Source organism: Gadus chalcogrammus, chromosome 23 (genome assembly GCF_026213295.1).
Source record: "Gadus chalcogrammus isolate NIFS_2021 chromosome 23, NIFS_Gcha_1.0, whole genome shotgun sequence".
Lineage (NCBI taxonomy): Eukaryota > Metazoa > Chordata > Actinopteri > Gadiformes > Gadidae > Gadus > Gadus chalcogrammus.
In genome coordinates, this window is record NC_079434.1 from 14,601,191 (window position 1) to 14,615,865 (window position 14,675).

The window sequence follows — 14,675 nt, forward strand, 5'->3', positions numbered from 1 at the left end:
GCTGAATTAAACAGGCGGACAGACGGACCTTAAGAGAACCGAATTAGACATGCGGATAGACAGACGGACCTGGAGAGAGTTGAATTAGACACGCAGACTGACAGTTGGACAACCAGAAGAGTGCGGGAGAGAAAGGAAGAAAATCAGGATGACGAGGATGTCAGAAGAACAGTTACAGTGCGGTTAGCGAGTGCGGTCGTCTCATGGAAGGGATGGAGGAGAAGGAGAAGATACCCAGACAGCCAATCAGAACAGTCAACCCTTCAAACCCGCCAATCTCTCTCTCTCTCTCTCTCTCTCTCTCTCTCTCTCTCTCTCTTTTCTCTTTCTTTCTTTCTTTATTTCTTTCTTTCTTCTTTCTTTTCATTTCTTTCTTTCTTTTCTTTCTTTCTTTCTTTCTTTCTTTCTTTCTTCTCTTCTTCTTTCTCTCTCTCTCTCTCTCTCTCTCTCTCTCTCTCTCTCTCTCTCTCTCTCTCTCTCTCTCTCTCTTTACTACATCCCACTTCTGCTTCCTCTGGTCTCATCTCCCATATTGCTCATTTATGTTTTATTTTCTCTTTACTGAAACCCAAAACACAGTCACACACACACACACACACACACACACCGTGTGTTTTTAAATATTTCTCACCCCCTTCCCTCCTGCCTCCCCCCCCCCCTTCACTTCATCTTGTCATTGCCTGTCAGTAGGGATCCTTCTCTTGCTGGTACTGAATGGTGTGTGTGTGTGTGTCTGTGTGTGTGTGTGTGTGTGTGTGTGTGTGTGTGTGTATATATCTGAGTGTTAAGACGTGGATTCGCTTAAGAGCCGATTGATTTAAAAATACCTTCGATATTGGGAGGTCCCCTCCTGCAGATTCGTTCTAGAGCTTATAGTACAAACACACAAACACACGTACACACACACAAACAGACATAGACACACACTATCACAAAAGGTGCCAACACAGCGATGCTTCACTCCTAAGTTTTTTTCCTGCTTAAAGTTAGTCATTGACCTAGTTAGCTTGTCGTTTTCTGAGCCGTCTCCTGTTTTGACACGGCATCCTCTAGTGTTTATCAACGCTCAGGCTGCCTATCACGCCCGCTCACAATGGGAATACACACACACACACACACACACACACCCACACATATGCACACACCCACACATATGCACACCCACACACACACGCACACACACCACACACACACACACACACACACACACACACACACACACACACACACACACACACACACACACACACACACACACACAGACGCAGAAACAGAGACAGATTCACACAGACACAAGCACACCCACACGCACAACCACACACACACACACACACACACACACACACACACACACACACACACACACACAGACAGATTCACACACACACAAACACGCACACAAACACACACAAAAACACACCAAAAAGATGAATCACACGTTGTTATCAAGTATTGTTATTGCGTGTTGTGTGAGCTTTACAAATGACAGGAGATATATAGTAACCCAAAAGAATGACCTTGATGGTTTTTTTCGCAGATGTTTTTTTACGTGATATGCATACACAGGTGTGTCTTCTCTCAGCCCCCGGTGTCTGCTTGTTTTTTTTGTTTTGGTTAAATGCACGTGCGTGTCTTTGTTTAATGTATGTGTGCGAAGCGCCGTCTACACATTTATCCGTGTACTTCTGATATACGATTGGGCCCATGCCGTAACTCAGGTCCAGGCAGGGCTGCCGGGCTCAGGCCGTGTGACGACAGGAGGGGTGAAAGGTCAAAGAGCCAAGTTAACTCCATCAATCCCCCTCGGACAGTTACAAACGAGGCCTCAACTCCACTCGCAGCCGTGCCCCCTCTTCCCAGCACATGTGTGTGTGTTAACATTTGTGTACGTGCGTGTGCCTGTGTCGATATGTGTGTGTGTGTGTGTGTGTGTGTCGGCATCAATGTGTGTGTGTGTTTGTGCATGTGGTGTGTTTGTGTGTCGATGTGTGTGTTTGTACGAGAGTCAGGGGGCTCGGCGAGATGGGGAGACAGATAAAATGAAGGGCAACGAAGGAGAAGAGAGGTGGCTGCCGCGTGAAAGGAGAGGGATTCAGAGAACGAGAGGGGCGAGAGAGCAGATGGGAAAGAGTCAGAGAGTCAGAGAGTGAGAGAGGGAGAGAGAGAGAGAGAGAGAGCAAGAGAGGGAGAGAGAGAGAGCGAGAGAGGTAGTAGAAATAGGAAGAAACAGCTTATAAATGTTTCCTGGAGCCCAAAACCGACAAGGGAATACAAAAAGTTCCGTCCATGACACCAACACAATCAGACACACACGTACGTACACACACACACACACACCCACACACACACACACCTACGCGCACACACACACACACACACGCACCCACGTATGAATGTGGTGTGTTTGCCGGCTTGAAGTGGGTAATTAGAGCGGGTCACCAAGGAAACAGACAAACACAAACAGTGATCAGACCACGTCTACAATGGAGGGGAGCGTAAACAGCCATTTCTATCTGCATGGCGTCATCCCCCCGCCGCTAACCACCGGCAGGCAGGCCGGTCGTGAGGCCCGGGGCCTTGGCCGCCGGAGCTCCCGTCTGTTTCCCACAGACCTCTGACTCCCGGTAACCTTTGGTTGAGCCCCTGTCACTGTTTCGTTTGCGCTTTGTGTTGCGGTGCGTTGGTAACATTGACACACGTGTACACGTATTATTGTCCAGTGTGTATAGTTGTGTTGATCGTTTTGGTTTTGGTTTTGTTTTGTTCTTCAGTTCTTTTCCTTTTTCCCCGGGGTTGTACATTATATGTTGCACAAGCGATTTGTGTATTTATTATAGTTATTTTACTTCTTTACTCTAACCTAAACTTTATATCATTGATTCATGGATGATCATACAGTCTTGGCCGTCCTATATGTCTTGCTGATGTTGTTTACGTTTGTTTACGGGTTATCAGATCCAGCGGAGGGAGGTCAAGCTGGCTGCCCTGGTGAAGGAGCTGGAGGAGAGGAAGAAGCTGGGATCTGACTGTCAGAAAGAAGTAGGATCAGCCTCTCTCTCTCTTTCTTACTATCTTCTCCTCTCTCTCTCTCTTGCTCTCTCTCTCTTTCTCTCTCTCTCTCTCTCTCTCTCTCTCTCTCTCTCTCCCCAACTCCCCTCTCTCTCTCTCTCTCTCTCTCTCTGTCTCTCTCTCTCTCTCTCTCTTTCTCTCTCTCAAAAAAGTTTCTGCTTTGCCTGTAGTATCTACAGTAGTATTAAGTAGTGTTTTTCTGTTTGTGTAGTTTATTTTTCTGATAAAATGCATACATGTCTGTATCTCTCTCCTTCTCTATCGCTCTCGATTATCTCCTTCTTTTTCCTCTTCGCTTCTTTCCAACCATTTATCCCACAATCTGGATGCATAATACTTATTTATATCTACCCATCTGCAACCCCAATGTCTCCTCCCCTGTTTACCCCTGATGTCATCCCCCATATCCGGTGACTTGGTGAACGAGTGCGGTGGCCCTATTTATTATCAAACGTCTATTCCTCTTTCTCCCGTTCCCCGGCCTATGATTTGTTATTGTTTACTTTCAAGTTGCCGGGCACACAGAGCTCCTCGGAGCGGCTGCAGCGGGAGGCGGCCCAGCTCCGAGCCAAGATGGAGGAGCGCGGCCGGGTCTGCGCGGGCCTCGCTCGGGACAAAGAGCGATTAGAGAGCGACCTGGCCCGCGGCCACGAGGACCGCCGCGCCGCCCACCTAGAGGTCCGTCTGCTTCTGTCTCGCGGCGGCGCTGTCTGAGTCTGTATATACATGGGTTCCACTCTGGTCGAAGAGGTCGTGTGTGTGTGTGTGTGTGTGTGTGTGTGTGTGTGTGTGTGTGTGTGTGTGTGTGTGTGTGTGTGTGTGTGTGTGTGTGTGTGTGTGTGTGTGTGTGTGTGTGTGTGTGTGTGTGTGTGTGTGTGGCGGTCGGTGCGGTTTGCGTTGTCTGCTTTAGTTTGCGAGTGGATGTTTTGTACGGTGAAACAGGATTAAAGTTTCTGACGATATCCAGTTTTGTTTATTTGATAGATTTGTACACAGACTTGTCAATCCACTTTTGTCTGTCTACTTTCCTCTCAATCTACTATCAATAAACATCTTCTTTACATAATTGAATCGTGTATCCAAATGTATGATGGTACAATATTACACTTCTTCATTTTTTGTGCTCTGTCTGTGTGTGTGTGTGTGTGTGTGTGTGTGTGTGTGTGTGTGTGTGTGTGTGTGTGTGTGTGTGTGTGTGTGTGTGTGTGTGTGTGTGTGTGTGTGTGTGTGTCCAACATGTGAAGGTGAGGAGCAGAGAACAGCTGATCATCCAGCTGAGAGCAGAGATGAAGGCCACTCAGCAGACTCACCACAGGACCCTGGAAGAGGTGCGTCCGATGATGGCTCTCTCATTAACGCGACGGGGTCCATCATGACACAGTACAGACTGGTGGGCTAGAGATGTCCTCTACCTGTGTACAACCCCAAAACACACACATACCTGCCCCCAAGGGAGGGCCCCGCAGGCTAAGGCCACGGTGATCCAGCAGGGTGGGATCCTCACACAAAGGTGGTTTTTGTTGCAAAGGAACAAGGAAACGGTTGCTCATTCATGTTCGAGGCCAATGGCGTTCACTAGGCTAGACGTTTTGGGGGGGGGATCACAAAGCGAGAATAAATACAACTGTTGTTCCTTCTCTTAAGTCGTGCTTTGACGTGTGCATTTGTACTTTTGGTGACGGCATTGCAGTTAGCAGTGCACTCCTTTCTTTTGTCTCCTCTGCGTCTGACACATTTTTGTTCATTCTGGGCCATAACTCTGTTGCTAGATGTCCGCCCTGCAGAGGGAAGTCAGCCGTCTGACCGAGGACATGGGAGGGCGGCAGGAGGAGACGCGTCTGCTGAGAGGGAAGGTCAGGGAGCAGGAAGAGATTGCAGAACAGAAGGAGAAGGAACGAGTTCAGCTCCACCTCCAGCTGTGTGGCAGCCAGCAACAGGTATATTGTCTGTCCGTCCGTCCGTCGGTCCGTCTGTCTACTTATCTATCTATCCGTCTATCTGTATATCTCTTGATCGCTATATGTTTGTCTAATGTGCACATTTCCTCTCATGTCTATCTGTATTTTCCCCTTCGCTGTTCCATGGTTCTATTCTCTTTCTATCGTCTTGTCTTTCGATTGTTCTGTCCGTCTGTCCGTCCACCCACCTCCCTATGTGCACATCCCCCTCCCTCCCCCTCTAGGTACGGTCCCAGGCGGAGTCCGTCCGCCAGTTGACCTCTGACCTAGAAGCGGTCAAAGCGGCCCACGCGGCGGACGCCGACCACTGGGGCCGGAGACGAGGCCAGCTGCACAGCCGGTCGGAGCAGGTCAGCGCCCAGCTCGCCCAATCAGAGGCCAGGCTCAGAGAGAGCGAGGCCGAGGTCACCAGTCTCAAGGAGAGCTTGGTCCGGGCCAAGGCGGGTCGGCGGGAAGCCGCAGACAAGGTCAGTGTCTCTCTGCCTTTCATCTCTCTCTCTGTCTCTCTCTCTCTCTCTCTCTCTCTCTCTCTCTCTCTCTCTCTCTCTCTCTCTCTCTCCTTCCCCTCGCTGTCTATGTCTGTCTCTCTCTCTCTCTGCCTCTCTCTCTCTCTCCCCCTGTCAGTCCTTCTGATCGGTGCGGGCAGGTTTGGAAATATACATTTTTACCGCAGCCAAACTCCAAACCTCAACGCTTTGGTCCACTCGCATACCACTCACACACTTTAATGATCCAGTCGACTCAAATAACGCTCCCATAACCGTGTCAGGGTTCCCCAAACAAGAAGACTTACCCAAGCTGTTGGTCAAACCGCATGCCTCCCGCAGCCCAAACAACCAAAAAAACAAGATAAGACAACACAGTTGAAGAGGCCGACATATAATCGAAGAAGAATCAAATCATCAGCAGACGATGGGATCCGTTTGAAGAGCCATGCCAGTCGCAAATGTCCGATATAAACAGTGGCGCTCGCATTAGGACCGCCTGGTCATGTGGGGTCAACACTGTGTTTGTGTTTGTGTGTGTGTGTGTGTGTGTGTGCCCCCCCCCCCCCCCCCACATCATTTTAATTTATTTGCCCTACTGAAGCACATGCTCTTGATTACGGTCACAAGAAAGCCACGGTGCTCCCATTAGGCCTTGTCTCATCTGGCAGCCAAAGAGAGAATGCTAAATCCACCATAATTGCTCGGAACGTAATGCGCTGGATGTATTACCTATTGGTTGGGGTGGGGGGTGAGGGTTGTGTATGATTTATTGAGTAAGTGAGTTATTGTATGTATGTGCATGGACCTTTCTGGGGGTTTGGTGGCTGTATAGATATACATATGTGGCAAACACATAGATATACAGCAATACAGAGAGAGAACATAATATAATATAATGGCATTATGAAACTATCGATTCAACCAAAAATATATATTTTTAAGAATTTTAAATAAAAAAAATTCAAGAATTTTAAATAAATGAATATATTCAAAGATATGTATCAAAAGTACTATCTATGTCTGTCTGTATCTATGTCTGTATCCTTTTAAAATATATTACATTATTTTTCATTCGATTTGCATCTCTACCTGCCCCCTATACATCCTCTTCCTCTCTCTATCTGTCTCTCTCTCTGGCCCCCCGTTGTCTGGATAATTGTGCCAGTTAGCTCCTGTATTAGCCCGCTATTACTCTGCCATCGAGCCGGCATTAGTCTACATGAACCCAGCTAATCCCCCTGGTTAAACCCAGACCGCAGTGAACCTGCGCTCACCTAACTAGCGGGCCATCATTAGGCTGAACTCCTGAGTTCTGATCCAGATTAGAACGGGGATTAACATGGATAAAGCTTGGTTGATTTTTTTCTCTCGTATTTGGCCTTTTTACATGCTCTTTTTCGCTTTGAAGAACGTGCACATTTGTAGGGGGGAGGCTCAGTGCAACACCGGGATTAAACCAGTGGTCCCGTCCTCTTTGTTCTGCTAATCAACATGGCTACTGCACTCGGCGGGCCATGCAGTCTAGCCCACACAGACACTCTGCCCCGCACGGCGCAGACAGTCCTTTATGCTGCCCTGAATGTATAGGATGTTTCCATGCCCATTATGTTTTTCCTGTTGCTGTGCATCCGTCTCTAGGCCAGTCTGTCCGTGTGTTTTGTTGTTTGTGAAAGTGCTGTTGTAGTATCGATCATGTCTATCATTTGGTACATTTTCCATTATTATTATTTTATTCAGTGCTAATTTAGCTGAGTCCAGCAGGTGCGATTTTGGAATGTGTCTCTGGTAAATGGAAGACGCTGATGCAGATTAGTTTTCTTTTAAATAAAAGCTGAACACAAATCAATGATTAGCACAGTGTACCCTCACTCTTAGTTTAGCGGAAGTATCACAGCACTTGTATTTCAAACTATGCATGTTTTTGTTTGGTTTGACCTGCACTCTGTATGCACACTCTCCACTTCAACCATCACCATTCTTCTGCTAAACTACTCGACTAAGCAAACGACTAAGTTTCGAACAATGAGAGGAATCCACCCATAGCCCAAACATCGAAGGGCTCTTTTCACTCTGCATCATTTCATGTCTGTGGAGGAAAAGGCAAAGACTAGAGATTCTAATTTTGAACAAAAGTGACGGCTGCAGTTAAAAAGTTACAGGGTGCCGGTTATACCATACTGACCACACTTCAAGCCGTTGGGACATGAGGCATCTCGACAGGGAATCAGGGAATTTTCTTGATTTCTTTGCCTCTTCCTTTCAATCAGACGATGTGGAAATAGCGTCTGCTATGAAAACATCTCAGCCTTTCCCTCGTTGTCTTTCTTAAGGCTTATGAAGGTCTGATGAAGACGAGGGACGCAGAGTTGGAATCTGCACACCGTCAGTTGGTAGGGGCTCGTGAGGACCTGAAGGAGGCCACAGCGTGCGCCCGGAAACACGAGGAGAGCGTGGCCATATTCAAGCAGAAGTACGCTGTTGCCATAGAGAAGATGCAGCAGGTTCAGGGCCAGGCGGACTGCATGGAGGAGGAGCTGTGCTATTCACAGCAGCAGGTAGCCACCATGACTGTAGTCTCTTTAGCTCCGCGTTGACTACACATTTCCCACTTTTGACCTTTTGACCTTTCCCATTTTTGGATTGGATTTTTCTCCTATCCAAACCTTCGAATAGGGAACACAACTCATTGTTGCTTTTTATTTATTATATTCTTATTTTTAAAAATAATACATTTTAATTAAAATGTTCAGTTTGTCTTTTAAAATGCATGATACAATCCCCATTGATTAGACCAAATTACTTATATATAATTTATATAATGTATATATATATATAAATATAGATATATATTTATTTGTATCTATTAATTATACATTATATGTTGAACTTTCAGCTAAGAGACTCCCTCTTAGTGACGAGTGCAGCCAAGGCACAGCTGGCCGAGCTGGATGGGCAGTACCGGGAGATGTTCAGCCAATGGGAGCACTCTAAAGAGGCCCAGGCCCAGTTGACGGACGAGCTGCAAGCCAATCAGAGTCAGCTGAGAGAGAGCCAGGCCAAAGTGTGCCTGAGTGAGGGCCTCGTTGTGGCATTGAACATACAGGTGGACGATCTGAAACAACAGGTTTGTGCACTCATCTGCACATGCACACACAACTAACCATGCACATTTCAATGTAGAACCACGTACACACCGTTATGTTTGCCTTCCTCCCTACGTTTATGATTGAGTTGGTTTTGACTACTCGTCATTGTCATTTCGTTAACCATGTGCGTCTGTGCATTTAATCACATGTGGGATTGATCAATATTTCATAGTTATTCTGTCTACTACGATATACACCTGGTGGTTGTGCTTGAACACTGGGGTACACGTTTGTGTTTTTGTGTGTGTGTGTGTGTGTGTGCGTGTGTGCGTGTGCGTGTCTACGCACACGTGTGCACGCACTCAGCCCCGCGTGTCACTTAATCCTTTCTCCCCATTTTGCGCTCTGTTTTATATTTACAACGACGGGTAACAAATGAATCATTTTTACAACAGAGAAATTTAATTTGGATGAACTTAACTGCCGTCGCCAAGGTCAGACGGGTGGAATGTCATTTTAATCCAATCAACTTTAATCTGTTGGTTATAAAAGAGTTGGACCGGTGAAGAATGGCTATATCTTGGACCCTTTATTACATCGGCTAATGACTTTGATTGTGAAGCGTCTATGAAGAGGTTAGGAGTGCCCGGGTAGCTTCATGTCCTGCTAATTCACTACCTTGAGAATCACCAGGCAATCACTAACCTCTTCAATTGCCATTGACAACCGCCGCCACCGCAAACTCTCTGGGGAGACAAAATAGGAGTGAAAAAAATTCGAATTCAAAGAGGAAAGCAAACGGCAAAGCGATGAGGAGTTCTGGCGAGCGTGTCAACAAATACGCGTGGGTTTGAGAGCAGCTCTGAATAATACCGTGGTACCGTTGCTTTAAACGCTGCTGACCGTCTTGTAAAAATATCCATGGCCTGGGCGATTTAGTTTTAGCATTTGAATGACGGAAAATTTCAAAATGCTCAAATTCGCCTTTTTTGGTTTATTTAATTACATTCTGGTGAATGTTCAAATGTCAAGGAAGCCTTGCTTTTTGTTATTACATAATTTTCCAAGTGGTTTTCCAAGGCCACACATTAGGGGCCTCTATCACTGACTTCATGCCTTGTTTATTTAGGGACCCTGACGCTATTCTTCCATTGAAGATAATATAAATTGATTAAATCAGTTCAGAACACAGCAATCATTTAATCCTAGAAAATAAAGTTAAAAAGGAGATGGTGAATAACAAATTACTTGCCCTTATTGTTGTTTTGATTGGTAGGGTAACTTTTGATTTTTCGATTGATTGATTTATGGTGACAATTTTTGAATTACAAGTGTGCCTCTTCCCTAACCTTCACTCTATCCGTGTGTGTGTGTGTTTGTGTGAGAGAAATTGTCCTGTTTTAGTTACACATTATTCTACGTATGCTTCCAGACTACACCAATTATGAAAGCACTTGAATATTTTATTATATTATCATCTTATACTTTAATTACACATATCTCTTGAAGTATTTAATTTGATTGCGTTTTAAGTTACCGATTTTCCTTTCAGTGACGTGATCCCGCCTATGTAAAGCACTCCAAGCGGCCTTGTCTTTGAACGGTGTTTTATAAGCACACTCACCTTGCCTCGCCTTGACTTGCACTTGATTCCTCTCCCTTTGATATATATTTTTTCTTCTTCCGTAGACGTCGATGTGTGAGCGAGAGCTAATCCTGCACAGGCAGACTCATTCTCACCCAGACCGGGAGCACCTCAGCCTTCTGTCTGACAACCAGCAGCTGCAGAAGGTAAAGCCACCGCAATCGCAGGATTCATTTAGATTCAAAGCAGTGTTCCCGTTTTCTGCAAGCTTTTTGCAGCCGGGACTCAAGCGAGGAACTACTGCAAATTCCCAGTGAATGAATTCCGACCCTGACACATCACCCGTATCATTCATGCCATACATGTATGTTGTAGACGGGTGCCATACTTTACTCGCCAAAGTACATTCAGTTGTTGGGCAGAACTAGCTAAACAGTTTCCAAAAACGTGTGTCTGTATTTTCCTTTTCCAATAAATATATTCCAGTACAATTTTCCTGTATGACTAGTTTTGTTTGTGTAAGTGTGTGTGTGTGCGTGGGTGTGTGCGTGTGTTTGTATTTGAGCCATGTGCCTCTATGTTTCAGCGCTGCTCTGACCAAGTGCAACATCTGGCGGAGGCTGAGAGAGCTATCCTTCAGATAAGGACTAAGCTGGAGACACAGTAATATCAAGAGTTTACACAACTCCTTGGCTATAAATTCCTTTCCACTTCTCCCCCGCGCGCTCTCTTTCTCTAGCGCCACTCTCTCTCTCTCTCTTGCTCTGTATTTCTCATGTCTCCCTCTTTACTCTCTCTGGAGCACTGTATCTCTCTTTTTTCCCTGTCCGCACTTTTTTTAATCCTCAACTTTGCCGTTTCTGTGTTCATTCCCAATGGCCTTATATGGATATTGTTTCCCTGGTGATTTATGATTCCATCCACCAAACATCTCTCTCTCTCTCTCTCTCTCTCTCTCTCTCTCTCTCTCTCTCTCTCTCTCTCTCTCTCTCTCTCTCTCTCTCTCTCTCTCTCTCTCTCTCTCTCTCTCTCTCTCTCTCTCTCTCTCTCTCTCTCTCTCTCTCTCTCTCTCTCTCTCTCTTTTCCCCCCCCCCCTCTGGTATACTAATCAGTCAGATTACAAAATCAGATGACAAAAACATGACATAGCGTCCGATTTGTTGACGTGCGGGACTGTATTGATGTACATTTTAATACTCGAACCATATGGAACGTTCAAAATGCCATTGTGTGTTTAACCACAAGTCGGATCGCGTTGCTAAAACAAATTGTAAATATTTTTTTATTGTCATATCAAATCGTTTGTCATTTTAATGGGAACGTTAAAGCAGCGAGCATATCACAGCCCATAACCACTACGCGCATAGTGCAGACAATGGTTTTCCACAGACAGTGGTTTTAAGATATTGATAGATTAATGTAATTTGTGGGAGAAGGATTATCTTAAAACAAAGACAAGCTACAAACTCCAATCTTTTCTCCCAGGTCGAAGGAGAAAGCCGAGGTGGAGCGAGGTCTGGTCGAGGCCCACCACAACCACCTGACCACTTGCAGGCAGCAGGAACAGGAAGTGACCAAGCTTGAAAAGGAAGTGACACGCTTGAAGCTGGAGCTCACTGACAGCCAGAGAAACAGGGCCCACCAGGAGCAGGTGTGGCCGAAATGAGTCCTTTCCTGTCTTTCCTAATGAATGCAAAGCAACTTCATACATGGATTTAGAAAATGATTTACCTATATCAACAGTCCACATTTCTAACACTATTAGTAACAACTAGTAAAAATTCCAACACATTTATTATACTATGATATTTCTTTTGTTATCTCTTAGCATTGTTTTGTAGTAATCGTATAGTACAACTCTTTACTTTACAATGCTATACTATACTTTACTATACTATGCTATACTATAATACTATGATCACCTGATCAGCATTTTGAGTGAGTCAGTCACAACGCCCATAATGTGACCTGAATGACCAAACGATCAGCGCAAATTGAACCTGCACACTATAATCTACTGTGGGCTGTAGTGGGGGGCATTCTAGTGGAGCAGGTTTTAGACGAATGAAGACACCAGCCGTTTGTCACCTTGCCACAGCACACACACAGACCCCTGGAACGACGCGTGTGTACGCGTGTGTGTGTGTGTGTGTGTGTGTGTGTGTGTGTGTGTGTGTGTGTGTGTGTGTGCGTGTGTGTGTGTGTTCATGTGTGTGTGTGTGTGATGTGTGGCATGATTGCCTGGCAGAAACAAATTGCCTCACCTTTAATGAAGGCGGCAAACGCTTGCCAAGGCGGGTGCAATTGACTCCAATTAAGAGCTCAATGGAACACTAAATATTCAAATTAGTCAAAGTGGTGATGGCGGCCTGGCAGTGTGCCAACACAGCGCGCAGTCACAGACACATCACTCATGGGCGTGTGTGAGATAAAGCGTCTGTGTGTGTGTGTGTGTGTGTGTGTCTGTGTGTGTGTGTAGGGGGGGGGGGGCAGTGTGTGAGTGCAGCGATGTGGGGTTGGGGGGGTACATTCTTTCCACATTACTTCCTGTGCCCTCTGGCACATACAAGTGCTACATACAAGTGTCACAACGCTGAGGATCACACACACACATTGCGCGCACACTTACGGTGCCACACACACGCACGCACACACACACACACGTGCGCACACACACACACACACCAGCCCCCTTCTCCTCCCCTCTCTCCGCCTGCCGTCTGGTCTGGTCTGCCACATCATCTCCCATGTGGCACGGTTCGTAATGAGCGTGTGTGTCATGTCAGGACACCGAATCTACATCTACATTCAAAGGGGGGAGGGCGTTGTGTACATAATAATATACGTGCGTACTTAGACCCCGGCACTCGGCGTATAAAGGCGTAATTAACACCAGCTTCTCAACACTATACGTGGGATTATGATCTCCCCCCCCCCCCCCCCCCCCCCCCCCCCCCCACACGCATACACATACACACACACAAACACGCAGACAAGCGCACACACACACACACACACACACACACACACACACACACACACACACACACTGTTTTATTTAGTTGTATAAGCACTATGCAGGTGGATTCAGTCATTTACGTCACACACACACACACACACACACACACACACACACACACACACACACACACACACACACACACACACACACACCCACACACCGAGGCATTTCTGACATGCATCCCTTTTTATTGTGGACCTGCGGAGCACCAGATGTTGGAGGAGCTCCAGCGGGTGTCGGCGGAGCCGCTGAGGGCGGCCCGGCAGGAGGCAGAGCGGCTGGGCCTGGAGGCCGAGGCGGGCCGGGCGGAGGTCCAGAGGCTCCAGGAGGCCCTGCAGAGGGGGGAGGGCGCAGCCCAGGAGAGCCAGGGACTGAGGGCCCGCGCCAGGCAGCTGACCAAGGAGCTGGAGGAGCTGCGAGGCCAGCACCGACAGACAGGTGCGAGACAGCTGCCTGCCCCCCCCAACGGTGACACAGATCCATCGATCCATCGATAGATTGATCAATCCGTTGGTCGATCGACCCCTTTGATCGATCACACAACAAGTCATTAAAATCTGCAAATTAAACAAGTCGATTGTTTCTAAATTCAATCAATTAGTCAATCGAACAATCAATCGATCAATAAGTTGTGTCACCAAACTCATCCTTTATATCAGTGAATAAAACAAGTCGATAGTTTCCCAAATTTCTCAAGTCAATCAATTGGTCGATTGATAAATCAATCAATCAATCAGGTGTGCCAACAAACAAATCAATATAGATCAATACATCAAAGAGATCAATAGTTAGTTCAATCAATCTATGCGTCACTCGCACTTCCGATGAATAAAGCTTTTATTATTTTATTCAACCAAACTCTATCTCTACAGATGGCCGTTACTGCATACTACTGTATATATAGACATACAAACAGTGTGTGCGTGAGCAGTTATTTCTTCTGCCATCTGATGATGTTCGAGTGTGGGTCGTAAAGGAGTTGAAGTGCTCCATTACTCACTTGTTATGTACCATTCACCGCTACTCATTACCAAGCGCCATCCGCTACATATGCGTACGACTGCGGGAGCGGGCTCGCAAATAGCTTCACCGTACTGGCTCAGCACTGAAATATACAGTTGGTAAAAAAAATAAACCAAAAAATACATATGAATAAATAAACAAGCTGGAACTTCGAAAAAAGCAATGACCTAGCTTAAAGCAGCAACACGTGTAAATGTCTTCAAGAGTTCTGCCTCAATCCCCGACGCCCTGTCTTTGGGTTCGGGGGTTCAAAACCACCGGGACGGCGCTACGACAAAGAGTGTCCCCACAGCGGGCCTCTCAAGTGACAAAGTGACCACGAGATACGTTCTGGATGCTCTTCAAATAGAGGACCACTTGTCCCTTGTGATATGTGTGTTTTTTATTGTTTTTGCCCCCCCCCCCCCCCCCCCCCCCCCCCCCCCCCCCCCCCCCCACCCCCAC

General features: G+C 46.5%; 1 protein-coding gene across 1 annotated transcript in view; it reads left to right on the forward strand.

The window, feature by feature from the left end:
• The window catches only part of LOC130377277 (trichohyalin-like), a 69,627-nt gene extending 55,867 nt beyond the window's left edge, over positions 1-13,760 (forward strand). Inside the window, exons 9-19 of the mRNA XM_056584318.1 lie at positions 2,956-3,039; positions 3,580-3,747; positions 4,314-4,397; positions 4,839-5,006; positions 5,252-5,494; positions 7,846-8,070; positions 8,409-8,639; positions 10,291-10,392; positions 10,773-10,849; positions 11,672-11,837; positions 13,421-13,760. Of these exons, the coding sequence (XP_056440293.1) occupies positions 2,956-3,039; positions 3,580-3,747; positions 4,314-4,397; positions 4,839-5,006; positions 5,252-5,494; positions 7,846-8,070; positions 8,409-8,639; positions 10,291-10,392; positions 10,773-10,849; positions 11,672-11,837; positions 13,421-13,705 (1,833 nt within the window). The 3' untranslated portion in view covers positions 13,706-13,760. The remainder of the gene's footprint in view (positions 1-2,955; positions 3,040-3,579; positions 3,748-4,313; positions 4,398-4,838; positions 5,007-5,251; positions 5,495-7,845; positions 8,071-8,408; positions 8,640-10,290; positions 10,393-10,772; positions 10,850-11,671; positions 11,838-13,420) is intronic.
• Positions 13,761-14,675: the final 915 nt, after the last annotated feature.